Genomic DNA, 26895 nt, shown 5'->3' on the forward strand with positions numbered 1-26895 from the left:
TATAAACGGATGTTAAAACCTACTACATACGTGTGAACTATTCTACTATTCCACGCACACAAACGCAACAACTTGCAAACTACTGCTGCATGACTAAAATGTACGCTTGAAAAGAAATGCACCTACTGCTTGTGTCGAACGAGCACGAAAATGGAGGCTTTGGTTTTCCACTGGGGTAAGAAAATTTGCCTAAAACAATCCGCCAATCCCGGTGGAAACATTCAAAACGAACGGAACGACTTCAAATGAAACTTGCTTACCAACCGCGTAATTGCGATTATGATTTATTCACCGTGTTCGGTTGTTTGTTTTTGTTATGTTTCACCGAACGATCCCTTTGCCTTTATGGTGCATTTTGCTCATGCAGTTAACAACTTTATCATTCTAACTACTCGGTATATTTGTCAGTTTCAGAAGATGAATGTTTGGTTGCAATTTTTGTTGTTGTTGGTTTCGTTTCGTTTTATATGATCCCCTCTACGATTTTAATACTCTTTACTTTGTTTCAATAGTGCCCTAGCCTGTCTTTTCATTGTCTTTCTGTGTGTTTTTTATTTGTTTGTTTGTTGACGGAATACGGTTATGAGCATTGAGCGTACGATTTACGTCATAACATTTGTTCATGTTCGTTTGTCTTTTGCTTTAATGGCGATATATCTTCTGTTTTCTTTTACTTAAAGTTTCATTACGTTTTGTATGTGTTTTGTGATGGTGTATGTATATAAATATGACTGTATATATATAAATATCATCAAGCATAAGCTTTCTACTCCAGGTGGAAAATGATTGGATAAGGGGAAAAGGGACGCTCAGCTGGGAACGTTTTGTATGCGTGTGTACAACAGTGGATCTAGTGGACAGATAGGATAGTTTTATAGCTTCTTCCCAACTCACCTCCTTCAAGTATAGTTACCCGTCAACAAGAATAGTTTTTTCTTCTTCTGTGTTTACATGCGCTTCCTTATTGTAATAGACCACCACGACTGCGTGTGTTTATAATGCGTGTTTTAGAAGGCGTGTATTGAAATTGCTACAGTTCTACAGTATTATCGGTTTTGATTTATTATTCGCTTACACCATGCCTGGTCTGCTCCATTTTATTTCCTAAGCTTACACCCAACATCGCTTTATAAAAGTTGGTCTGCAGGTTGAGTCTGTATGAGCATATACGTGTGTTTGGATGTGTGTGCATGGGTGTAAATGTAAGAACATAAGCAAAGAGAACCTTTGCTGTGCGATAACGAAATGCGAGTCCAGATTTTTTTTACAATTCGAATGAAACTTTCTGGTATGAAGATTTTGCTCATTCCGTTGCGTTATATAAGGCGAATACCGCGCGCGCGTGTGTATGTGTAATGAGAATATTAAAATTCGTCCAACTCGAGTGGAAATCGCGCTCAGTTATAGTACATTTGACGCCTTAGCGTTGCTTATTGTTATACTGTTCGTTCCGTTTCTTTGATCCTACCATTTGCTATTTTTACAGGGCGTGTGTGTTTCTTTTAGGTGCTAATGTTGCTGGTTTGATTTAAGTACAATATTTTAACTAGCTGGTACTCGCCAAACGCTATGCGACGGGGTATATGCTTTGTCTAGATGCGTTGCAATGCGGTGTGTCTACGCGTACTTTAATGTTGCTCAATCTGTCAAACGAAATGGTTATACATGCTGTACGTTTGTTTTTTTTTGCCAAAGTGTTAAAACACAAGCCGAAAGCATTGGTAACGCAATGTTCAAAGAACATTACTAACCAAGCTGCACAATCAAAACGCCTATTCGTATGCAATTTGAGTGATGAAATTGCTGATTATTTTGATTGTGTGATCAGTTTGATTGGAAACAACAATCAAATTAAAAAAAATATACACTTAAAAACTTCACCCGCTTTTATTACGTGCTGGCTAAAGGAACCGTAACGCCAAAATAACTACAGATACCGAATGCGCCTGTGCGTATGCAATCTGCACCACAAAACTGCTTCGGGTGTGCGGAGAATGCCTCGCTTAACCTGGTCAGTTTCAAGCTAGGCAATTCTTGTACTATGCGAAGGATTTTAGTGGCCAACGGTAAGAGGACGAAGGAGGGCATCTTAAGATTATGTTAAACAGGCAAGCAGTTGTCTAATGGTTCCGAAATAATACATTTTCATCACAATCATTCACGAGCCAATCGTTTTGCAGTCGCTACTAGAGTACGGACCTAGAGAGGATTAAACACAGCGTTTGACTATCGTTTCCGTTCAATCGTTCATTACCCAACGGGGATGAAAAAAGAATCGTCGCTCGAAAAGAAATGCAAGAAACTACTTGTTTTCAACGACCCATTTGCTAAGCATCGGTGAAATAACTTGGCCTTCCTTAACTCGCTACACTCCGAATCATACAACTTGCAGCACCCGTCAGCTTTAAGCGTCAAAGAACAATGAAATGAAGGTATAAAATATCTTACACGCCGTACGATCGCATCCCTAACAACCTACTGCTGAATAATTCTACATGATAATGACGTACTAATGCGGCGTTTTGTAATTCCATCATTCGTAACTCAATTTACCCTATCAATTCCACCCTCGTAAATGTAAATATTTGTTTGTCTGTATGTATGTGATTTTTGCCGATTGTTCAACAATGTTTCAACGCTTGTTGCAAATAAAACGTTGATGTCGAGAATGTTCGTACTACAGCGCCTTGAACGTTTGTTGCATTGAAAACTGTGTGCATCTAATTAAAAATGATTGCAATAAAGTCGCTTCCCCAAAAAGGTACCGTTTTTTTTTTTGCTGGCTAGCCAATCGTCTACACCTGTTGGTGGCCCAATCTTTATGACGGCTAACGACGATCCACTACGATACCAATGGCAACCGTGTGTATCGGTGTGCTAGTGACGGTTAGCCGTGACGTAGTAGCAAGATGGCTGTCATTTGCTAGTTATTTGTATAAAGTAGATAGAGGTGATGCTTCTTTGGGTGCATTTTCCTCCATCATGTAAAGCATGTTGTTGTTTCGGTTAAGTGATTTCGTTTTGTAAACATTAACAGTCTTCCTGCATGTCCAGCTTGCGTTGTCTAACGAGCCCTTCAGTGTGTGTTGCACCGCGGTCGTGTACGCCCGGTACCACAGTGTCGACAAAGTGTGGCGACAGGCAATCGATACAGCTTCCGACACGGCTGTCGGACAAGGGACGTCGACTTTCGAAACCATATTTGAACAGCGTGCGTGCTGCAGAGCAGAGGTGAGCTGAGCTACAGTTGCTCCAAGAACTTGCGGCTAACCCGTTCAGTAAGAAGTCACTCAGTGATCAATAATTCTAATGGCGTCACGGACATCGTGCGCTACCGCTTATCGTGCCCCCATCAACTACCGCCCACTCAATGATTGCCATTCTGTTAAGTAAAGTCGGGCGGACGCATTCTGCCTCTGCTTTCCGACCGTTTGCTAATACACTAGCGGAAGGTGAGAGTATCCTTGTACGGTATGCAGCAAGGGCAGACCTCATCCGTCCCAGCGTTGTTTTACAAGTTTGAAAAATAGATAGAAAAAGGGAAGGAAAATAGAAAGGCATCGAAAGGAAAACGGAACTAGAGAAATGGTGTATCAAAAATTCTAGCCGATAAAAGGTCGGTGCGAGTGTATAGATATCAGTAGTAACCTTCTCCGAATCCGACCTGCACAATCTAGTGATCCGCTCAACAGCCTACAAACTCTACAGTCGCTATCCCATTCTGCAAACCTGGCTACTTAGACACATTCACTTCGCTTCTTATCCATTGCTACGAGCTTGCTACACCTGCATACTACTGCTACCATTCTGTACTGCCCTCTACTAACTTGCAACTCTAGGAAGGAAAATACTCGCGTACCTACGCACGTCGCCCACGATCGTGTGCCAAAATCTAGATGCATCAAATCCACCCTCAACGCTCAACTCAATCCTACAATATATAGATATGTTATACACGTTTGGCAATTCTACCGAAGGACCGAAATGACCGAAAACTACCGAACGTAAGGTGGCAAAGAAGGCAAGCGGTCCTTAGCGGCGAGTACGTGTGAGTGTTGAAGGTTCTGGGGGAGTGAGGGGTTGAGGACTTGTGTGATTCGTACTTCGATTGTCGCTGTGCGGTCTGTGCTGATAGCGCTTACTATAGCCGTGCCAGAGAACCGAGGGAACTGAGACGCATTGTCCACAGTTCCCAGTGTGCTCTCATGTGCTCTAGCGGTGTACTAGCTACACGGATGCGAAGAAGAAATGGGCAAAATATCGATCCACTCTGATTGTTTTTTTTTTTCTTCTAGAGACACTACCGCCAATCACTCAGATCAACGTTTCGCGAGTGACAGCAGTGCTGGTGCTAAAGGCAGAGGAAGCGCGCGGCGTGCAGGAGCGCCGGATGGAGCGTGCTACTGCTCGGGCAGGTAGTCCGCCTGGTGGCGCAACAGTATCCGGGGCTAGAGGAACTCGCGCTTGCGCGTAGCCGATGTAGACGGGAGCTCACTGTCGAGCAGGCAGGTCTGCTCCGGGCTCTGTTTCGGTGGAGCCGGTGCCTTGCGGCTTTTGGAGCGCCGCTTGCGTAACAGGATCGGCCCAAGCCCGTTACCACCGGGACCGATCGCTGCGGCGGTCGCCGGACTAAGGCCTAGTGCGCCCGGACCGGCACCCGCGGGGTTGGGTGCCGCGGTCGGTACGATCGCGCCGGACGTGCTGGGACCGGGCGCCGCCACTACCGTGGGCATATCACCCGGTGAGCTTTGGCCGGACGAGTCGATCTGGATGCGGTTCAGCAGATCGTTCAGCAGCTCCTCGATGCGACTCATCCGCTGTGCCATTCGCTGCATCTCCAGGCGCACGTCGACCTTCATGTCCAGGACCGTCGCAATGAGATCCCGCTGGGCGAGCGTGGACGGCTGCTCCCGTAGCCCGGTGTCGTACGTGTCGGAGGTCGTCGATCGGGACTGTGCCATCTCGATCTGACGCTCGCGCTCCAGCGACAGGTTGCGCTCCATCTGTCGCTCCCGCTCGCGTTCCCGTTCCCGCTCCCGTTCGCGTTCCCGCTCCCGTTCCCGCTCCCGTTCCCGGACGCGTTCCGTGGTGGCCGTGTCCAGCAGCCGGTCCCGCTCGGTCGGTTGACGCTCCAGCGACGGTGGCTTCACCTCACGCTCCATATGCACCACCGGCCGGTCGGGAGGCCGCACCGCTGGCGTGTGGTCCGCTTCGCCACCCTCATCAATCGTATCCTGCCGCGCCAGCGTTGCGCCCGGTCCGGGTGATAGTTTTGGCGTCTTCGGAAATATCTGTCAACGAGGGGCGTAAAGCAATGTTCACGTTACATGCCTGTTTTCCAGTACACCAGCGCTATGTGCGTGAGGAACTGCGAGTGCGAGTTGTTCATGTGCATGCATGCAATACCCACAAACACCCACAACACACAAAGAACACACGCGGAACGAGCTACCTTGTTGCCTTGACCGCCATTACTACTCGAGCTCGAGCTCGCTCTACCTTGTGCACTTTCACGTAAGCTTTCGCGTGCACTTAAACTTCTAGACACGGCTACCTTTGTGCTGGTGTCGCTGGCCGAATCGACACTGGAGCTGCCCAACAGCCGGCCCCACTTGCTGGCACGCGGACCCTTCGCCGACGGTGGTCCGGACGACGGTGAGGGTGAGGGTGATGGTGACGGTACGGCCGTTGTGAGGGCCCGTGTGTCCTCCGTCAACGTCAGCTTGGCCGGCAACTGCAAATAGGTACACAGGGTAGGCTGATGTAATGTTCTCGTGACAGATGTGTCACCCGGGTGGGAAAGGCATGGGAATCGGAGACTGTAATGGTGCCGACATTCTAACTTGTACTGTACGGTGGAAACAGCCAGAACAGTGGCAACGTGTAATTCGAACACAACACCTATGTAGTATGACTGTAGTTGTGGTATGCACTAAAGATGGTAGTGTTCCATAATGACGTTCCAAAAACAATTCGTGCGTTGTAGGCTTTTCAATGGCATTCCTCTTCGCGGACTTAACGGAAAAACTAGTTACGCAGAAGCGTAATAATGCATCTGGCTATGAAGCACGTGCAATCGTGCAAACCACTGCAAGCCAATGAAAGTCCATATCGTTACGAAAGCTTATAGTGTGATGTGTTCGTGTTCCGAATTCGAATGCTTCGAGCAATTTCCTCGACTCGACTGTTGTGTGTGATTTACGAATGAAGGTGTAAATGTCGCATATCCTTCTAAGGAACATCTAACACCGATTAATAATTCATTTCAAAGTACATAGAGATAACAAAACAACATAAGGTTTACAAAAGTGCACTAACATTAGCCAATCTACTTAAACACCGTACAAATGAACAATAATGCTACAATCGCCTTAAAAGTGACAAGCGACACACAACTTTTGCAAAACGCCTAAAGTTATGCACTGTGAATGCAAGATTTGCTTTTACAAAGCTCGCTTGTCACTTTTCGGTGCGAAAACTCAACTCATCGCCACTAGGTTGTTAACGTAACAATGAAAGAAAATAAAGTTTGTGGCATTAACATTAACGACAATCACAAGCAAATCACGACGATTACACGGCTTAATCAAAACCACCCTAAAGAGATGAGCGTGTATAGTGTGCCGTACACAGGGAATGGTTTTGGTTGCAGAGTTTGAATTTTTGCGGCGCAGGGATTTCGAGCATTTTAGTGACTTGTAGAGTTTGGTAACTTTTTTTAACCGATTTTTTTTTTGTTTTAAGTGAGGTTTTAGTGTAAAAATATTCACCTTTCCTTTGTCTGTATCTGTGTCGCCCTTCTCAACGTCGCTTTGAACGGAACCAGTTTGGTCCTTGGTTCCTTGTGCATTTTGCTGAGCTCGTCTAAATTTTGAAAATATTTTTCTTACCAGGTGATCTTGACTAGAGCCCAGTTGTGGTTCGTTCTTCCGTCGCTCCGCTAGCTCTTTCTCGCGCCGAACGTCCGCTACTTTCCTGTTGTTGGTGGAGGATGCGAAAAAAGGATGCGTTTGGTTTCCAGTTGGCCGTTTGTGGAAGCAGCACGACCCACTTACCTAAAGATTAATCGATGTCTTAGGTTGTACGTTAAAACTAGATTCCTCGCAAAACTATTAGCAAAAGCCTGATAAAAATCTAATACTTCGAGCAGCTTGTCTCGTTTTATCGCATGTAAATCACAGTAAGTTAACGCCCGTACATTCGCTGCACTTTGCCCCACAGCTGAATCCTTCCAGAACGAGTCACCGAACACGTCGCCCTTGCCCAGTATCGCGACCACCTCGTCGTCCTGTATCACCTCCAGGCTGCCCGTCACGATGAAGCACAGACTGTCGATGCTTTCGCCCGTGTGATAGAGCAGATCCCCTGTGGGAAGGCGGCGCACCAAACATAATATAAACCACAATCGTGTTATTTATCTACATTTTTCGCTCCGCTCTTAACCAACTCGTCCGATTGGATGAGGGGCCGGCTCGCCCGGAAACGGAAATAAACGATGGAAATGAAAATCAATCCGACCAAATGGGTGGTCGAGATCGATCCTGATCGATGCTGCTACTCACCCGGCGCGGAGTGCGACATGCAGAAGTGCATCGCCAGGGCCCGGAGGCATCCGTCGGATGCTAATCGAAATGCCGGATGCTCGTTAAATACTTTCCGGTTCAGATGGACGCAGATATCGGCCTTCATGTCCTTCGGGCAATAGTTTAGAACCTAAAAACCCGTACACGCACACGGCCCAACGTGGTGTTGTACGTGTGGTCACGGGAGGGGAAATATAAGCAAACATGCATAAATCAGTGACCGGTGTGGCCGGTGTATGACCGAAGCGAACTTTATTTTATCGCCCGAAACGATGCGACGATGATGGGGTTGATGATGTTGCTGTGGGGTTTGCGCACATTTGCGCACTTCCTCTTCTACGGAGTGCAAAACTGTAACGTTGCGAGGGCGTTTTGCATTACGACCAGAATTGCATATTTTATTCCCATTGTCGGTGAGGTAGCTGATCGGTGGTACCGATCCAGCCGAAATTGTTTGGCTTATGAACAAAATTTGAAATGTGGAAATTGGAGAAAAAAAACTGCCCCGAACCATTGTTTGAACAGTCAGCCGCACGGTGTACTGTGCCGAGTGAAGGGGAAAATTCATTGAAATTTAACACAATGTCAATCTACATCATTGAAACACTCTTTTTCGTGTTGAGTTTGGTTTCACAATCGGCGTGTTTTAAAAATTGAATACATGCTTCTTTACGCCGATTACATCAACATATGTAACAACAAGTATTGCTTACTGTTCCAAAATCAAGGTTAGTCTTGATTCCATTTCATGATTGATAATGAAACTGAATGTTTTTAGTATATCTTCTTGTATTGATGGGCCGGTATAGGCTCAGTTATACTCTTTCTCTAGTCTGCAACACCTAAATGTTTGCAGTCTATAAACTTCAACTTCCTCCATCCCATAACATATGGAAACTAAATATTGCATACTTGTAGGCGTTAGATCAATAATATTCAAGCAAAACCAAGCAATCCATTTCGCTTATTAGTGATTCGCTATGCAAGTGATGAGGTGAGTTTGTTTTGCAAGTTGCATAAATTTAGGCACTGTACCACGCTACTCCACCATGTACATCGCCCTGCATCACATTACGACTCCGGCGATGATTTGTCACCTGGTGCACATCCCGCTTATCAACCAGTTCGAGAAACCATTTTTATTATGGCTTACATTTAATTTGTAACGAAACGCACACATGGCGTGAAGCGGGCGTACACACATAAAATCCTATCACCGGCGGGAACGGTTGCCGGCTGGCCTTCGCAAGGGATTAATAACTCGATGGTAAACTCCTACTGTAACTTAACGGTTCCGTTAAGTTGACAAACCCATTTCGGGCCCATGCCCTTCACGAAGGGTCCGGTCCAACCTCGACCGTAATGGGTTTTCATCGAAAATGCACCCGCCTTGCCGCAAGCAAACCACACCGCCCCTCCTCCCCTAGAATGGGCATCATCGAAGCGAACCCAATCCGTTTGCAGCATCCCCCGTCGCCCGACCTTTTGCTTACCTTGTCCGTGTCCAGCCCTTTGGTCATGGCCCATGTTGATACAACATAGTCCATAACGCGTTCGCTCAGGGCTTTCGGTACCTCGTGCAGCTTCATGAACTCCCGCACGTTGTTCAGCATATCGTGGTACTTTGCGGTGGCCGATGTCATTTGCTGGATGATGGTGGTAACGTGACCGAAAATGGTCGCGTACAGAAGAGCTATTGGGTTTTATTTTTTTTCGTGCATTGGGTATTGGGAGCATGAGTGCATTGGGGAGGGGAGGGAATAGGGCGGGTATGTCACACACGGTGACGGTAAAAGAGAGACCAAAATCAGTATGAGAAAGGATCGACCGTTTGAAACGTCGAACGGACGTGTGAGGGTTTGTACACACACACACACACACACACACACTACCACGCACACACGGATACAAAACTAAAGGAAAACCCCTTTAAAATTATATACTGTGGGCAGCAAATGTTTTCAGTCGGTGGATGGGTGTGGATGTGGGCTACCGTGTGATAAAGGTGGGGGGGTCCTGAAATTCCAACACCCCGCATACGGGATTGGTTTTCACATGGTAGAGTTGGAAACTTTTAAATGCCACAGCGGAAGACCAGATGAACATAATAAATCTTTTCCACCCCAGCGTATAGCGCGGAGTTGGATATCAGCAGATAAAAAAGAACAGAGTTTTATGTGGTACAAGAGGAACGAAGGTAAGAAAACGCGAGGTAAGCTTTCTGGTGAAAAAATAAAACAAACACACACACACACGCGGGCACGTGACACGTAGTTGAAAGGTCACAAGGCACATAAAAGGTGACGGGAGCACGAAACAGTACGACTGTTGCTGGTACATTTAATTTATGATTCGGTGGCGGTGCCGATGGTTACTTGAAGAGGGGGGGAGGGGTGTGTTATTTCTAGCAAAAACTACAGGTTCGGTTTTCCCTGTTTTATCTAGTTAAAGCTAATGCGATGTGCAGCGGGCTTGTGCTAATATGGATACACTTGCACTTGACACGCACAGCGAGAACACGCACACAGTGGAAACACACATGATCACGCGCAGCCGGTGAGAGTATATTGCTTTTGTTCTGCCAATCGGATAATGTTTAACTTTGAACGAAACCAAAACAACTTTTAATGCTATAGTTGTGAGAGCAAAGATAAATGTTACGAGCAAAGAGGGAAACATAAAAGGCTCACGACCAAATGGGCCATGAGAGAAAAACACGGAAAGAACGTAATATTTTTATGGTTTATAATTTAAATAAAGCGAACTCGACGGATAAAACGAGAAAAAAGAAGCTATGAGTTAATGAAACAAGTGATGAAATTAAAAGGATTCAAATAATAGAACAAAACAATCACACGAACAATATACATTAATTAAGTGAATAGAACAAAAAAATTGTTTTTATAGTGAGAGGCACACAGATAAAATAAAGTAAAAGAGTAAAAATATACAACATCCAATGAGAGTAGTTGGAAACTCAACAAATGAAAGAAAAAGGATTGAAAAGGAGTTTCCTTTGACAAATAGAACAAAAACAAGTGAAAGAGTGAGTAAAACCTAAGACACGAATTTAAGATCACTCAATAAAATAAATGCAAAACAAAACAAAAAGAAAATAAAATGAGTGAAACATTAATACAAAACAACCAACAAAAGAAATGAAAGAAAATAAACACAAATGAATAAAGTAATCTTCTTTTGCAGAAGGTTCACTCTTCCGACTTATAGCAAATATTCGTAAGCTTAAAACAATTGAAGTACGCAAAGAAAGAAAAAAATGAGTCTTTATATCGCAAGAAGATTAAGTTAATAATGCTTGTTGCAGCGAATAACGTAGACCAGATAACGAAAACATTAAAACGAAGTACAAAAACCAAAACACAAAACGATAAACTGCAGAAACACGTAGCGATACAACACTCGGACCAGTGGCGAAAAGAGCTTTACAGTAGATAAAACGGTAGCTTAGAGCAGTAGTAAAAGCAAAAAGTAAGCCGACTCCAACACGTGACACGGGTGAGATGAAGGTTGTGAAAGCACTGGAATGGAGGTGGAAAACATGGAAGAAGGAGAGCTTTACGTTTTTTCGTCAGTGGTCGGCTACTTTTTTGCTGCGTTTTTTTTTGGTAGCAAATCCAACTGGAAAAGCGAGAGCCTATGTGTTTTTGATATAAATAACCCGAAAGTTAATCTACGCATGGGGCGGTTTCGGACAAGCCACACGGTGTAGAAGCTGTGCAGCATCGCTGGACACAAGCACAAACACACACACACACACTCGAATAAAAAGGTCCGAATGAGAGTGGAGCTTCGGATATACAACAGGATAGAATGTGGTCGATGGGTGGGTCTTGGCACAACGACACAACAGAAAAAATACGGTGAAAACAGTAATCAAACAACAGGACGTGGCAACGGAACGTAGAACACTGCACCTGCAATTATCATCATGCAGATAGTGAATACCTTCTCGTTGTCCGTCTCGGCAGCAACGTTTCCGAATCCGACCTGGATATGGGAGGGAAGGGAAGGCATCGATGGAGGGGCCAAAAGAGTGCGTGTGTGAGTGGACCAGGGTTCGGGAGGATATGTTGTTGGCAATTTGGGGCAGTAATCGATAGCCGAAAGCCATTAGCAAACGGGAAGGACCGGGTGGCAGGTGGGCAGTTTAGGGGAAAAGAATGGGAAAAAGAAAAGAGAAAAATTCACTGGTTAGAATTAAATTATCTGCGTCAGTCATGCTGCAATGGTTGGCGTCCGAAGGCCTATCGTTTGCACGATGGTCAATCATACAGCTTTCCGGTGTCTGGTAGCGCCCACTAATCGCCCACACTCGTGTGCGCTCCGCCCGGGAGCAGTCGTTCGTCGTGTGGCTGAAAATAGAACACAGGATCTCGTCGCAAGAATGGTGTTAAAAAACAACCCTCCCCCTCCGACTGAAGGCAACTGAAATTGGTTAAACTTCAACCCCGCACCAGAATACACAATGACCGGAATGGACGACGCGATGACAAGAGGGTCCCGTACGTGTCCCGGTGGAGTGCACGATTCAATTTGGCGTACAAAACCGTACTCTACCGGGCCGGATCAGCTCTAGTCTCTCTGTGGTGCATAGACGGTGCATCAACCGTGGTGACCGTTGGAAGCATTGTCGGAGCACTGTAATGCGTTGCCGTGGATGCGGGCTCCACAACCTGAAGGTTTGCTTGCCTTGCTAGGCAGACACGGCAATGAGCCCCTTCAACAGGGCACGGGTTTTGGAATGGATCAATAGTTTAATTTGCTTACCGATGTCATACATGTCATGGTGAAGTACAACGCCGTAACATACATCGTTTTCCTCGACGGACCGTTCACCAGCTCCGGTGCATTGGACTCGTTGGACCAGATGTAGGAGTACGGGCTCTGGGTAACGTTGGCCAGCTTCCAGAGCCAGCTGTACTGCACCTGGTGCGGAAGAAGGGAGACGGACAGCGTTAAGCTTTACATGTTCAAATATGTGTAAAATGTTAGCGATCGAGCGCCCCCACCCGTGGCCAACTTCCCCGCATCGTGCTGGATTTGATTTGCCCCGTGCATCGCTGCACCATTGTACTTTGTGAAAGGAAGCGCTCGCATGCAATTGCAAACCTACAACCGTTTGTGGTTGCTCGGGTAGGAAGGATGGAGAGTATTTTTAATTTTCTAATTTCCGTCCCACACAAACACACACGCGCACGGCATTGCTTTTGGTGGCCCGGGGGTTTTGCGCGCGGTAGCGGAGAGTTGCCACAGGTGGTGTCGGTTTAATGGGTTAATTGTTTTCCATTGCATGTACCATTCCCCATCACTTACCCCATTGTCGGCATCGCTGCGCCCAATCGAGTACCAGATGCAAGCTAACCAGTGGGCCACAAGCATGTAGAAGCAGAGCAACAGTATCAGCATGGCCGCACCGTACTCGAGATATCGATCAAGCTTCCGCACGACCCGGCCGAGCCGCAACAGGCGCACCACCTTCAGCGCGCTGAACAGCGAACCGATGCCCTGCGAACGAAACCGGGACGTTGTATCAGTGCGACACCTTCCAGCAATGCAACGCGTGACGGCCGAACTGTCGCAGCCGCCAGATGGGAAGCTGTCAATTTACATCTTCATCGTGGTCGAACGCATTGAACACGTCGTACGGCAGACAGCTGAGCAGATCGATGATAAACCACGACTTCAGGTAGTTCATGCGAATCACCTTCGGGTCACTAACGACCTCACCGCCCGGTCCGACGAACGTTGTGTGAAAGTTAAGCACTGAAATTGCAGAATCGAAGTAAGCCATTAACAGGTGTTTGTGTATGTGTGTGTGTGTGTGCGCAAGAGCCGGCCATACTTACCGATGTCTATGAAAAATATTACGTCTACTATCGAGTCAACTACCAACAGTGAAACATCCTCCGACGTCTTGTTCTTGAAGGCTACGTTGTATGGTACCTGTCAATGAGGGATGCATGCATTAGCAGATCTGAGAACTCAATTCACCTTCCCACCCGTGCTGTCAAGAATGTATTTCAAGTCGATAAAGGTTAACAGGGTGATGGAAGTTTGCCTTATCTTGACATTCTCTCGTGCTAACGAAGCTTTTACTGAAGTGAGCTTTGGGGATGTAACATCGAATTCAACATGACTTATGCTAACAGTGTGCTAACTTATTTTTCTTGACAGTTTCACATCGCTACTTACCATAATTGCAGTATAAAATGTTAAACACAATATCACCCAATCCCAGATTGCTTTGAATGCACAATAATGCAGTAGTATATGCGGCGGCGTTTTTGGCGCTTCCTGGCGATACTGTGGCATAACATCGGCACTTAATGACATCATCTGTGCGGGCGTGTAAACAGTGTCGAGATGAGATGCAAACAAACAAACAAACAAACAAAGCGAAAGGTAATTAGAGAAAAGTTCGATTAAAGCGCGGCTGCGATGATGGTGGCGGTGCCGCTCCGTTCGGAGGGCATGGAAAACTTCTTCATCAACACCGCTCTTCACCCTGAGATACGGCCAAACAAAGCCACCGAAGCTGTGAAGGCGTGCCCGTTTGCTGGTTTGTTTTTCCTTCAAACTTTCAAATCAACCGTAGCGCCAGGAACCGAACAAACACCCGTACGGGATGGGAATGATTTAAAATTAAAATTGTAACACAACCCAAGCGCCCATGATAACAAACATCTGAATAAATAATGCCGGCATATCGGTCTACCACGGCCACGTAAAATGGGTGGTGTGCGGTGCGCATTCGGTCAAGCTGGGAAATAAGAGCGGCCTTTATTTTTGTCCAAAATTTGCTAAACAACGGACGACGGTAGGTTGAGCCTTCCCGCGGGACCTTTTCTACGCCTTTTAATATGAGATTAGATGGATGGCGATGACGACAACGGTGACGACAGCAAACGCACGGCTGGGTCATCTCAACCACCCACCAGTAGTTGAGTGGTGTATGCGGACGCACACGTACAGGGGGGGTACTTACATGAGCTAGATTTGATTGCTTAGTAGGATCCTTTAGCGTAGGCAAGTGTGCACTGAATTGACGGCTTCTGGTCACCGAGCGAGCCAACTTTGCGAACTTGGAAAGCCCTGTTTGCGTTGGACGTGTGTGAGGTTGGACGGGAGAAGACATAAGGGGGAGGGAAAACATTGATTAATAATGGTTGTAAATGCAATTGCTGCATTTCTTACTGGAAACAAAACCACTAGCTTAGTCTTGAAAACCTAAACCAAATTCAGTACGGGTTAAAATGTAAAAAAGCCACCTATGTGTTTGATTAACTGTCAACTTATTCTTTACATCATGTTAGCATTGGTTCTAAAGCGAATTTCTCTATAAAAAAAAGCATTATTGTGTGTGATAACGATTTTGCATGCGTATTGCATATGTTGTTAGCTGTATACACGAAAACGCCCGTATGTATGCAATCCGCAAAACAAATCACCGCTATACAGCCAATATGCAACATTACCGCCGTGGTGTTAGTGAGTGCTTTCCGATGTCTTCTTTCGGTTCGGATTTAAAGCAATAACTCAAAAGCTCTAAGTGGCAAAAGCGAAGTGGAAATCCCAATGTACAGCAGTGAGCTTAATTGTAATTGTAATGGCATTAATTTATGCTACTATTCGATACTGATAGTAAATGAGCAATAGCGAAGCATGACAGTATGGAGCATAAAGTAGAGTACAAAGGGCGAGAGGGGAAAGCAAAACCACATGACACAGATATTCAGTGAAATCTCCGCTGAAGCACGGTTGAGCGTAATAAATAACACACAGTTGAAGGTACTGTTATGGCCGATGGGAAATTGATATTTTACTGTACAATTTATGTCAAAGCGTATAAATCAATAGTGGAGCAGGCGAAAAAAAATAACCCCCCCCCCCCATTACTGTACGCTTGAAGATCGCGGTAAGTGTTTCTGATACTGCCAAAAGCCAAAGACAACAAACCATTAAAACGGGCAAATGATTAATGGAGTGAAACCGTACGAGGGGGACGATTTTCCGATACGGGTGTGCTCTTGCAGCAGCATCCGAAGATTTGCTTTTCGCATGATATTTTTGTTACCTTCCGGTGGGGGTTCATCTCGTTGCGAATGTTTATACGAGGTTATGTTTATTCATCACACACACACACACACACACACACATTCTTCAGTCGGTGCGTGGGTCCCGCTCTACAGTTCTCGTGTGGAAAATCAAAATTCATTTGAATTCAATCACCAACGCTAAGACCGCTACGTGCCGGTAAAGGGGGAAAAACCACCCCAACGGAGCTACCCTAAGAAAGGTTAAATGCGCACCGAAGAAGTCTCTCAATGCTTCACGTGTATTAATGGTACGGGGGCGAAGGGCCTCGTTCGATTCGAGCGATTCAAAGAACCCATTTCGAGCTCCTTTCGTTGGCCATGATGTTGCGCATTTAGAGATAATCTTATAATCCTGTAATTGTATTCAAACATTATCGTTCCTGTTTCGAACATCGCCCCACCATCCCGGGGAAAATGGTTTTCCACTTTCGGCCATAAACATAAGGCGGACGGTGTATACGTGAAAGGTCATACGGTGAAAGCTCATCATCTTCACTGCCATTAAAAATGTACGGGAGCACACATTAAGGGGGTAAAACAGACACACAGGCACAGCCACGTTGAAAGCGTAGCGAAGGGTTCACGGAATTCACGGTCAGATGAAAATGCAGAAAATCGCTGCAAAAGCTTTCCACCCCCAGCAAACGCGGGGTAAACGCGTTAAAGTGGATGGGTGGTTGTGGGTGGGGGTTTAGTTTTCCCTTCCGTACCGTGCTTTGGTCACTCATTTTGCCACTCGGAAACGACCAATCGTAACCTCGTTCCGGATGTGATTCTTTCCTTCACCCCTCCACCATCACCGTTTTATTTTTCTTTCCACTTCAAGACCTCAAGTGGGTCTGTGCATAAGCGTTACCGTACTAACAAAAAAGGCACCCTCTACTATTTGGGGGTGTGCGCCGCCTCCAAAACAGAAGGACCAGAAGGGTTCAGGGTTCGCAACCGTTCAATAATTCCATAACGTCCATTTGTACGATTCGGGCAGTGAACGAGTGGTTTCCCTGTACAAACTATCACCCTGAAGGCTGGCCAGGGTGAAGACCGTTTCACCGTTTTCTGTTTGCAGAATCGCTGTCATTCACACTAACCAAAAGAAGCAAACCAGTAAGTATGATCGAGCATGAAAAAAAAAGGAAAAAAAGAAAGGAAAAGAGTGATTGGTACCTTTTTTTTTCTCCGTAGACACTTTTTACAGCACATCGACAGGAATCACCATTCACCACCCCATTTTGTTGCCCGCTATTATGCCATCAACAATCAATGGGGTGTTTTTTCTTCCTACTTCCGTCCCAACACCTCCACTAACACACCGCCCATCCATAGTGGGAGGGCACGGGTTCGGGAGCATTTTGGATAGGTTACAATTTCCTGTTGATCATGGCAATTCGAGCCACCAAGCTAAACTGCTCCACTGTTCACATCAATCGCGCAGTGGCGCGGCGTTGGAAATCAAGAATTGCTTATTCAAATTTGATTAACAAAGAAATCAAGCTTCCGGGTGAGCGAACGGTCTTAACGATTTTTCTCCTTGCTTTGACGGTTCGATTCTTCATCGACGCCATTTGTGTTGAAGGTTCGTGTGTGTGTGTGTGTGTGTGTGTGTGTGTGTGTGTGTGTGTGACTGTGTCAGGGTGAAGCATGTTGCATCATCTCCATTTCCACCCAATCATTCTGACATGGTCGATAGAGGAGTGGAAAAACACAGTGGGATACAAAAAAAAGCACTTTTCCATCGGTGGAACTCACTTGAAAATGGTTCCCAATTCCTTTTGATGGCGTTGGTGGGAAAATCCGTTTTGCAATCGACAAACGTCATCATGGGCCGAGAATGCAACCAGTGTATCAGTGCCGTGTGAACGTATACCAATCGACTATTCATCCATTTTTAATGTGTGCTTTTCATTTGTACCCTTTCGTGAGTTTGCACAATCGAACGCGTTATGCAACAAATGGTTGGGAAGAAAATCGTTCCCAGGTATGGTTTCGCTTCGGTTGGTGCTTGACATGAAGGTTCAAAAAAGATATGTTTGCCTGCACTTTGCATAATTTTAGGCGTTTTGTTATATGAATCGTTTGACATACGCTAGCCACATCGCTTTTCACATCGAGAAAACGCCTAAATCGATGCAAATTGCATTACAAAATTACCTCATTTTAATGCGTCCGTTTGTTTTGCAAGCGATTATAAAGTTTTTCCTCCCCTTTTTGCAAATCATTGTTGACGGAATTTGTTCGTCGGTGGTATATGCACACCTTCCATTGCAATACGACACAGCCATTGCATAGCGGTACGCGCTTTATTTATTGCAATTGCAACACAAATCAGCCACCACGGTTGCATAACTTGGTCAGCTGCCAGGCGTACAACAATCTGATTTATTTGTTGCTGCACATTCCACGACGGGAATTCCTCGCTCATGCTCAGCTGTGCGGGAACGGGAATTAAATTCTATACCAATGGTACATCAGTTGCCAACGTGCCATGCTCGCACACGATTCTCACAGTGGGTTTAAAGCGGCAAACACATCATCAAACGCAGCAGAAAGGGTAGACCGTGTACAATAGAGGCCCATCAAATATTGACTTATTGCCAATACGCGCACGCGGTTACTGCTTGGCGGTTTTGCGGCTGGCTCGGGAAACTTGTTGCTGTCACACCGGGACGAAGTGCAACAATCCAATCGACTGTGTGCGACCCGAAAACAATAATGCCACTCAAAAGCTGAAAGCGAAATCACGGAGCGTTTAACGGGTGAGCTTACACAATTTCCGTTTTAGTGGTGCTAAAAATGGGAACTCGTACGCGGAAGGGGGAAAGAAAGCTAGAACGTATTTCTCGTCTCCACAAACTGACAGTCAACGAAAATAACATTGTTTATGGCGGCGCTTTTTTGTGTCGCTGGTGATACAGGTACTGCTCGGAACGGTATCGAAACGCGCATAAGTCAAAGTTTCTGTGCTTTTGAGCGGTTTGTGAGTAGTTTGTTATTGTTGTACACGGGACGATTTATTTACTAGCAATCGTGTCCTTCCATTTCTAGTGAGTGCGTCGAAAGGAACGACGAAAGGAAAGTCACAATCGAACAGGAAAAAGTAAGAACAGGTTATGTTAGCATGCAAATTGCATACTTTCTGGCGTTTTGGTACAGCTAATAACCAATTGAATGCTACATGGTTTTAATAAATGTTAACAAAATCCCCCAAATGCTTATTTTGTCAAAAACCAGAATTATTGCTGTGGATATATTGCCTTTTCAATGCAGAAGATAAATCTGCTAAACTTGAATCATAACCACGACGGTAAAGCTGTTACTAGTTATGTAACGGAAAGATTCCTCCCCAAGGTATGCAACCCGCATAGCAAACGCAGCAATGCATTGATTGTTTAAAACATATTCTGTTAAGGCTGTGTTAATCGCTCTCTAAAGTCTCTTTTACCAAACCCCACAGCCCGGTTTTTGGGCCGTCAAGCATGACGTTTTAACTTTACCCTTCGCTTTGCCAAGTAGTTCCCTAACGTCCTTTTCAACAAACACGATCAATACCACCCGATGAGGACCAACCCGGTTGCTGTAAGCGTAAGTTTTCCACCGGCAAAAGTTAACCCAAAACCCAAAGAAAAGCCACCCGGAAGCTGTACCAGCGCGGCACTGGTTCTAAACGGTTCAGCTCCAATTTCCTATCCGTAAAGTTTTTGCACAGAAGTTCGACATTCGTGCCGTGCAAGTGTCCGGGCACGTAGGTCGGTTTCGACGCTCAGTTGACGGGAATTAATTTATTTGCCCGCGGCTAATTTAATGCCATGCTTAATGCGCGTGGCAGGGAAAAATTACACTTCCTACAATTCCTTCGAGATGCCGGATTTAGCGACGCTGGATTTCCCGTCAGGTGTCAGGTTGCTCATTTTAAAATATGAAAATGGAATGGATTTTCCTAAGGACAGTTGAAACCTTTTGTAGTTCTTCAGCTGCCACTTAATTACAGGGTTTTGTAAAAATAGTTGTTTGCTTTCGAATATAAATGGTTGAATAAATTGAATGGAAAAAGCGTGAAATACTGTACGGTACTAATTAAAAGCTTAGGATCATTCAAGTTTGTTTTAAAAAAGCTCAAACAACTGGTAAATGTGATGTAAAATCGAACAGACTAAAGAGAGCAAAAGAAGCAGTAAACACCGTGTAAACTGTTACGCAAGTCTAAAGCAATTGAACGATCTTAGGGAAAAGTGGCGCGATTAAGCGAGCAGCAAAAGGTAAAAGAACTAAGGAAGCGGGGAAAAACATGATAATCAACGCTCCACCCAGTGGAAAACAATGTGAAAACTCGATGGCAAAACAAAAAAAATTAAACCAAAACAAACCAAAAACTCCAACACTTACCAAGAACTGCTTTTGCACACAAAGAAAAGGAAGAAAGAGAGAAAGTATCGAATAGAATAACCGAAGCGAAGCACAGGAAGAGAAAAGTTTGATTGTTTTTTTTTTTTTTTGGTTGGAAAGAAAGAAAAGTAGTTAGGTATAGCGCACGTTCGGTCAAAAAATAAAAATATAACAAGGACGAAGAAATGCAAAAGGAGGAAGAAATATTCTTCCAACATAGGATCGATTAAAAACTAATGAAACGTAAAAGGAAACACAACGAATTCAATAGTACGGAAACGCTTCCTGTCGCGTACGTCCATTGATAAATTTTGCTCCAATTAGAAACGAGGATAATTTGTTCATGCCTTCCTTCTGATCGAGTCGTGTCTGTCGATGCTGGAAAGAATCGTGACCATTAGCACGAACCAGGTTTCGGCCAATTGGTGTGCAGGTAGATTTTGTTTAAAGCAAGTTTGTCCGCGCTTTTCTTTCTTTCTTTTTTTTTTGCTGGAGACACATTTTCTGATCTCCCGATCCATTCCAACATATCGCGAGAGAGCGTCCACATGATGGATGATGTCGTTGGATGGTATTGTGTTTTCTTTCATTTTTCCGTACTTCAACAAAGTGCTCAGTATTGACGAATGTACCAGTGACGATCGAATCGTCCCTTACCCTTTCCTTTTTCTTTTGTTGTGTTCTCCACCCCAGAAAATTCACTCCCCATGGTACGCCCAAGCTACCCCCCGGAACTCTGTAAATACTTACCACCTTTCGTGTCCTCGCTGTCGATCGGTTGCTTGAGGGCGGTAATGTCCCGAAACGTCAGCAAAAATAGCACAACCAAATCCCGTTCGTTGCGAATGGGAGCGACCTGGAGCAGGAGCCATAGTGGTGTTTCTGTGGAGTGCGCAAGTAGCCGAAAAGTGCAAAGAGCATTAGTAAAGCCGGAGCCTACGACGTTCGCCTCACACCACCGAGAGAAAATGGTCATTAGACGTTGACGCTAATGGTGGTAATGACATGCGTCTCTCAGCACGCCAGCATTCAATTTCGTAAGGCAAGATTGCGAACGACGGGCGTCCGAGGCACCGATCGATTCTGGGTTGAAACGCACTCGAACATTCGGTGTTTCTGGGTTGAGGTTTTATTTTTTTTTTGTTTGCCCCCTCACCCCCAAACAGCCATCGACCATGACACAGCATGGTTGATGGCGCACCTGAACCCATCGAACCCAGGAGGAGCCTTCATTAATCATCGCAAATACTCCAGCGCGTATCGATCAAAACCGAACTTAATTGGATCAAGAGTTAAGCACTGCGGCGATGTTTTGCGGCTGTTGTCGCGGGACCCACAGTGCTTGCGGCCACCGATCCATTGATGCCGTTGGATGCGTTGGAGAGTACGTGTCGGGCGGATACGTACTGTTTTTCTTGTAGAGTAGCACCTCGAACTGGTCGTGCTGCTGGTGTTCCAGCGCGTACTCCACCCGGGCCACCGTCTCCTTCTCCGTCAGCTCGCCGTACATGAAGCCGCACCTAATGTGATAATGCAAAAGGAAACCCATGCGAATGAGATATGTGGTCAAATCGGATTCCGGCCCACGGGGCAAGCTAGCCGTGCCCGGCAAAATACACCGGACAAACACGGTGCACACGTGTAATACCTCGCAAGAGAGATGGACCAGAGAGAAAGAGGGAAGTGAATGGAATACACAACTTTAAGTATTAGACAAAGTATTTTCAGGATGTTGCACTAATTCTTTCTTTCTCTCTCTCTCTTTTTTTCGCTTTCTTTATCTCTATTCCATTCATCCTTTTTCATGATACCTTCGAATTGAGCAGATGAACGGCGTCTTACCTGCATGACTTTTGCATAACTTCAGCACGATTATAGCCGCTAATTTTACAGAAGGCCTCATTGCAGTACACGATGGGGAAATCAACGATTTGAGCGTTAGCCAACAGAAAAGAGCTGTCCGCTGAAATGAAACCAAACAATGGTGAAAGGTTAGATTAATCGTGAATGTTATGGCTGAATGGTAGGGCTATAAACAAAACGATGCTCAGATATTGACGCAGGCAAAGATGTAGTCAATTCGTACACGCTACTCGTGTTTGGTAAGGGAGCAAGGCAGAAGGACGGCTCGATGATTGACAGCTGGGTAGAAAGCGAAGTGAATAAAGGAATATGGACCAGAGGCTGGGTGCAGACGAAGCGGAGCAATAGTCAGCAGAACGATGGCACAGTATCCTGACATTCTTGGACGAAGTCATCAGGGACTTCAAACAGTTGAAGCAGATAATTACTACTGCCAGCTATGAAATGGCATCAAACCTCTTTAAGATAGAACCTATGATATTTGCCTTTATCATTTGTAATCTACATGTGAGGACCAAGCAGTTAGGACAGACATCTCAGTAAATTCCTTTGAAACCCCACCCGTTGACCTGCATCAGTTCGCTGATCTATTGACTGATATTCTATTGATCTATTGACTGATATTCCCTCTTTTCGTTCGTTTAAATTCTTCTATCAACCCCATTTCTGGCATAGATCTGTGGAAGTTATCTACTCTCACGCCAGATTAGAAGATATTGGGAATCATCTATATCAGATGATCCACAAACTAAGAAAGGCAAAATGCGATGAGTTGAAAGCGGATTAGAAAAATGGCCTTTGACTAACACAATTTTTTCATCAGCTGACCAAAACATGGAGTGTAAGCACATCATACAATTTCAAAGTAACTGGTTTAGGAGCAACATCTTTTAACAGCTTCGTTTATCTGGATGGATCCGATAGTTCGTTTCGTTCCTCGTTGGGCCATTTCTCGATTCATTCTCTTTGGTATTACACCACTAAACAATGACAAGAATGTTAGTGTGACCTAAAAATCCATTTTAGTTTCTTAATCCTATGAAACATCGCAAGAGATGTGGAATAAATAAAGATGAATTTAATAATTTTCTACTGCAAGCTATTACAAATTTAGTCTTCGTGTAGCTCAGCTACTAATGCTTTTCCCCACGAACAGGTAGTTAAAAATTTAATTATTGTTTTATCATTCCTCCAACATCACAGCTCTCAACAGTATGTATGCTTTTACCGAATTGGAATCCCACCCCTCGCTTGCATCCCTTAAAACCGCTCCACGGACTCATATTTTCATTGCATTTATTTAATAAAGCTCCAGCTGTCAAGCTGTAACAACGGCACGGTGAAGAGCACTCGTCGGTTGATTGTTTGCAAAAATTCCTTATCACTACTGGCCACCGCATACCAAATCAACCGTACCGAACCGAGGCGAGCACATTCTTCACGTTGATTGATTTATGCAAAAACATTCAACACAAGCATCCTTCAACCGATGGGATCGTCCACTTCAACGCTGGAAGCTGCTCTCGCCGGAAGCTCCCTGCAAACAAGTGTGCTACGCCCGATATTTGTAATGATGATGGAATGTTTCAAAAGCGTACGGAACAAGCATGGATGTTACCATACGAAAAAAAAAAACGCCCCACAACTCCCACATCCGATGCGAATAGCAGAACATACTTTTCTCCAGCAAAGCTACTGTTAATAAAATGTTGAATTGCTCTACCGCCGTTTGGGAGCCCGTGATGAGTCGCTTTCCGAACGGGAAATTATCAGCCTGTCAGGCAGTATGCATTCCAGAGCATCTGGTGTCGGCGCCCAACTGCCTCCCGTTCGTTTTGATAGTAATAACACTTCTCGGTTGCTACTGGTTGAGCCGTTTATTCAATTTTAAGAGTACAGCTGTAATGTTTCGATTGGATGCTTGAAATTTAAAGTCATAAATGACAACGCCATTAACAAGCTCGTTGCAATTATTAATGTGTCACCGCATCTGTTTTGAGTGAGCATGGTACGATCAAGACAGATCAGACGTATCAGAGTATCCAAATTAGAAAGTCATTTATGAGATATCTAGAACAAATATTTCCAAAAAAGGCACGTTGACTTGATTGTTAAATTTGCAGCGCCTAAATGTATGCAGTGCACTCTGTTTGTAATCTGTTGAAACGGCCTGCCAGCATTGACATGCAGTAATAATTAGTATTTAATTACAATACCTCAAAAACTTTATTTAATGGCACAAAAACCTTGGCCTGCCATGTCTGGCTTTCCTTAATTTTATTTACCAACTGCCGTATAGTCAGTCCTGCGTACGAGGTTCGTCGTATGAGGGTTTGGATTTTGGACCGGTTCTGTTGTTTGAAGACCGGTAGGCTATCAAGTACACCACCGGGCCTCCACCTTCAAATTACTAAAATTAAATGTTTCAATAATTTTAATAACGTTAAAATACGATGAAACACTTATTGCATACCTCTAGGCGTTTTCGGGCGTTCGGGGATTATTTTTCAATGCCATATTTTTGCTGCTTTAAACGAATTTAGAGTGACTTTAAAGGAAATTAAACCGGATTCATCTTCGTAAACCACTCTGACGGTTCCAACTAATGCATTCGTTGTAATTTGACAACGTAAAAGCTTCTTACATGCGCATATATTAATTATTGCTTAGCTATGAACATGGGCACAAACAAGCATTTGGCAGGGCAATAAAAGAAACCCATTAGGCAACGTGTGGAACTTACTTCAACAATTCCCTTGTCGAAATATTCATAGCGAACCAGCGATGAATTTTAGAGCATCATGTTCGACGAAAACTTTACACCAGATTTCGCCACCTTCCCACCTTCCATTGTGGTGCGGTGTGTTTGTGTGCGAGTTGAAATAACATTTGTTCCAGCTCAGCAGGAAATCCTACTACCAGCTTCTTAACGGCAATCCGTCACCTAAACAAACATACCAACCAATATACACACTTACACAGAGAGAAACAATCACGTGAAATCAAACCAAGGGCTTCAACTTGCCCTGCATCGAGAGGAGAGCAAAAATCGAACGATGCGCTTTACAACTATCGGAAAAAAACTGTGCAGCTTCACTCGCTTTTTGGGGTGTCTCTACGCCACCCACCATTCTTCTGATGTTTGTGGCAGTGGACGAATGATTTGATTTTCCCCCAACCCACCAGTGTGCCGAAAGAAAAGCTGACGACAGGCAAAGAGTAGCTGCCCACACACACAGTGCCATAAAAGTGTTGCTTTCGTCGCCGGGGCCGGGTTGGCCACAAAGCTTTGCTGGCAGGGCGTGTTGAGTTTCACTCACCCGCCAACTCATCCACCCCTATCGCCATTGTGTGGCCTTCAGCACTACTCCCTTCATTCTCTCTGTCCCCCCATGGGATTCACTTCCCTTCACGCGCAAACACAGAGTGTGGCCATTTATTTAGGACGAGCATATTGACCAATGTTTGCTACCGCTGCTGCTTTCGCTGGAAATGCTACTCTTACGGTTACGGGGTAAGACCGGGCATGGGGTACCGTTCGGAGAGACCGTCCCTTCCTCCCTGACTATCATTACAGGCGGGGGTTTGTGGCAAACCGGGTGCTAGTGGGAGCAACCCACGTGGGAAAGAGGACAATCAAATGCCGTGCTACGCTACGGCGTACTTACGCTGCGAGTTCGAACGCCGGATAATGTTTTCCAGAAACGTGTTCTGGGGAGCAACGAGCCCCCTCCGTCCACCGGGCATCGTGGCAGGGCGGGTTGTCGGTCAGCGGGTGTGCAGTGTTGCCAGCGTGTCTATATGTTGCCCGTTACACCGTATCTGCCGCACACACGATGAGCGCACTCGATACACTTCCGATCGATTCTTATCAACAGTGCCCACACCGCCGGCCACCGCGGATGAGCATACTGGCCCCAACAGCTAAGCCACCTTCCCGACACAGGCCCCACACCGCCACCACCACCTTCTACCAAGCACTATCGAACACTTCGATGTCGAAAGGAACTGTTTCACCCGCGTTACTAACAGAGTTGTAATAGCCGCAAGGATTTTGTTGGTCTCTCTTTTTTCACTGCCTGTTAATTCTGCCTATGTTTTAATTTTCCACCAACAGACACGCGCACACACACACTCACACATTTACACCGAACACACTCCGCGATCTGGTCGGTTCGGTGGCACCACCGACGACGGATGGGCACGACGCGGTGCTGCTGTGCAGGACGTTCACCCACGCGTACATGTTCGGACCTCCCTTCCGGTGGTGCAATTATTCCGCAATCATACCCTCCGCAACGCCACAGCACACCGAACGGGAGTCACACTTACGCGGCATTCGCGGTTTTTCTTACCTACTTCAACTTTTATCTATCCACCAGCTAATGGTGCACTGTATTTGCATCGAATTTACATTCACTGATCGATATGCCTCTGCCTCTGAAGAAGAAGGCAGGAAGGGGCCGGGAGGATAAGGTGGCAGAGAGACAGCGGCAATACGGTATCGGAATCAGGATGCACGCGATGATACACTGAACACGTCGTCCACTGCGTGTGGAATGAGCAAGGGATACCACTTGCATACATGCGCCTACCTCAACTATATCTTAGCTCCCATCGGAGAGTACCACTCGGTAGTTAATTCGTTTTTATATCTCATTTCATACACTGAAAGCTATTTTTCCTGTGAATGGGATGGAAATGTGAATTGTTTTCGCCATTAATATGAAGGATCGAAAGTAACGCGCGGTGCCAATTAATTGCTTCGTAACGCTGAGCATTTCGAGCGCCTGAAAGTATGCAATATTCATATTTTTTTGGGAAAAGATGGATAAAAATGGTTATCGTCTCTCGGTTATTGAACATAAACTCATTTCACTCACAAAACCGATCGTTTTTATATCTCATTTCATACACTGAAAGCTATTTTTCCTGTGAATGGGATGGAAATG

General features: G+C 45.3%; 1 protein-coding gene across 2 annotated transcripts; it reads right to left on the reverse strand.

Moving 5' to 3' along the window:
* Window positions 1-4448: 4448 nt before the first annotated feature.
* On the reverse strand, window positions 4449-25690 carry LOC128708102 (potassium voltage-gated channel protein eag). 2 transcript variants are annotated; one of them, XM_053803060.1, is made up of 18 exons: window positions 25612-25690; window positions 21923-22043; window positions 21488-21600; window positions 20831-20962; window positions 20081-20086; window positions 14590-14696; window positions 13797-13940; window positions 13451-13547; window positions 13213-13367; window positions 12918-13109; window positions 12372-12530; window positions 11519-11591; window positions 9077-9276; window positions 7563-7713; window positions 7056-7365; window positions 6771-6975; window positions 5453-5734; window positions 4449-5291 (listed from the first exon to the last, which is right to left on the reverse strand). In XM_053803060.1, the coding sequence occupies exons 1-18, from the start codon at window positions 25688-25690 to the stop codon at window positions 4449-4451; spliced, it is 3369 nt and encodes a 1122-aa protein (XP_053659035.1). The 2 variants fall into 2 exon arrangements, with proteins under 2 accessions (XP_053659035.1, XP_053659036.1); XM_053803061.1 differs by lacking the exon at window positions 20081-20086.
* Between the last annotated feature and the right edge of the window lie 1205 nt (window positions 25691-26895).

Source organism: Anopheles marshallii, chromosome 2 (genome assembly GCF_943734725.1).
Source record: "Anopheles marshallii chromosome 2, idAnoMarsDA_429_01, whole genome shotgun sequence".
Taxonomy (NCBI): domain Eukaryota; kingdom Metazoa; phylum Arthropoda; class Insecta; order Diptera; family Culicidae; genus Anopheles; species Anopheles marshallii.

Bases quoted from the DNA above. Each gene is read 5' to 3' on its own strand.
- LOC128708102 (XM_053803060.1), bottom strand. From the start codon at position 25,690: ATGCCCGGTGGACGGAGGGGGCTCGTTGCTCCCCAGAACACGTTTCTG. The intron at 5,735-6,770 runs GTGAATATTTTT...ACCTATTTGCAG, and splicing joins CAGATACAGACAAAGGAAAG to TTGCCGGCCAAGCTGACGTT. The intron at 5,292-5,452 runs GTAGCTCGTTCC...CCTCGTTGACAG, and splicing joins ATGGCGGTCAAGGCAACAAG to ATATTTCCGAAGACGCCAAA.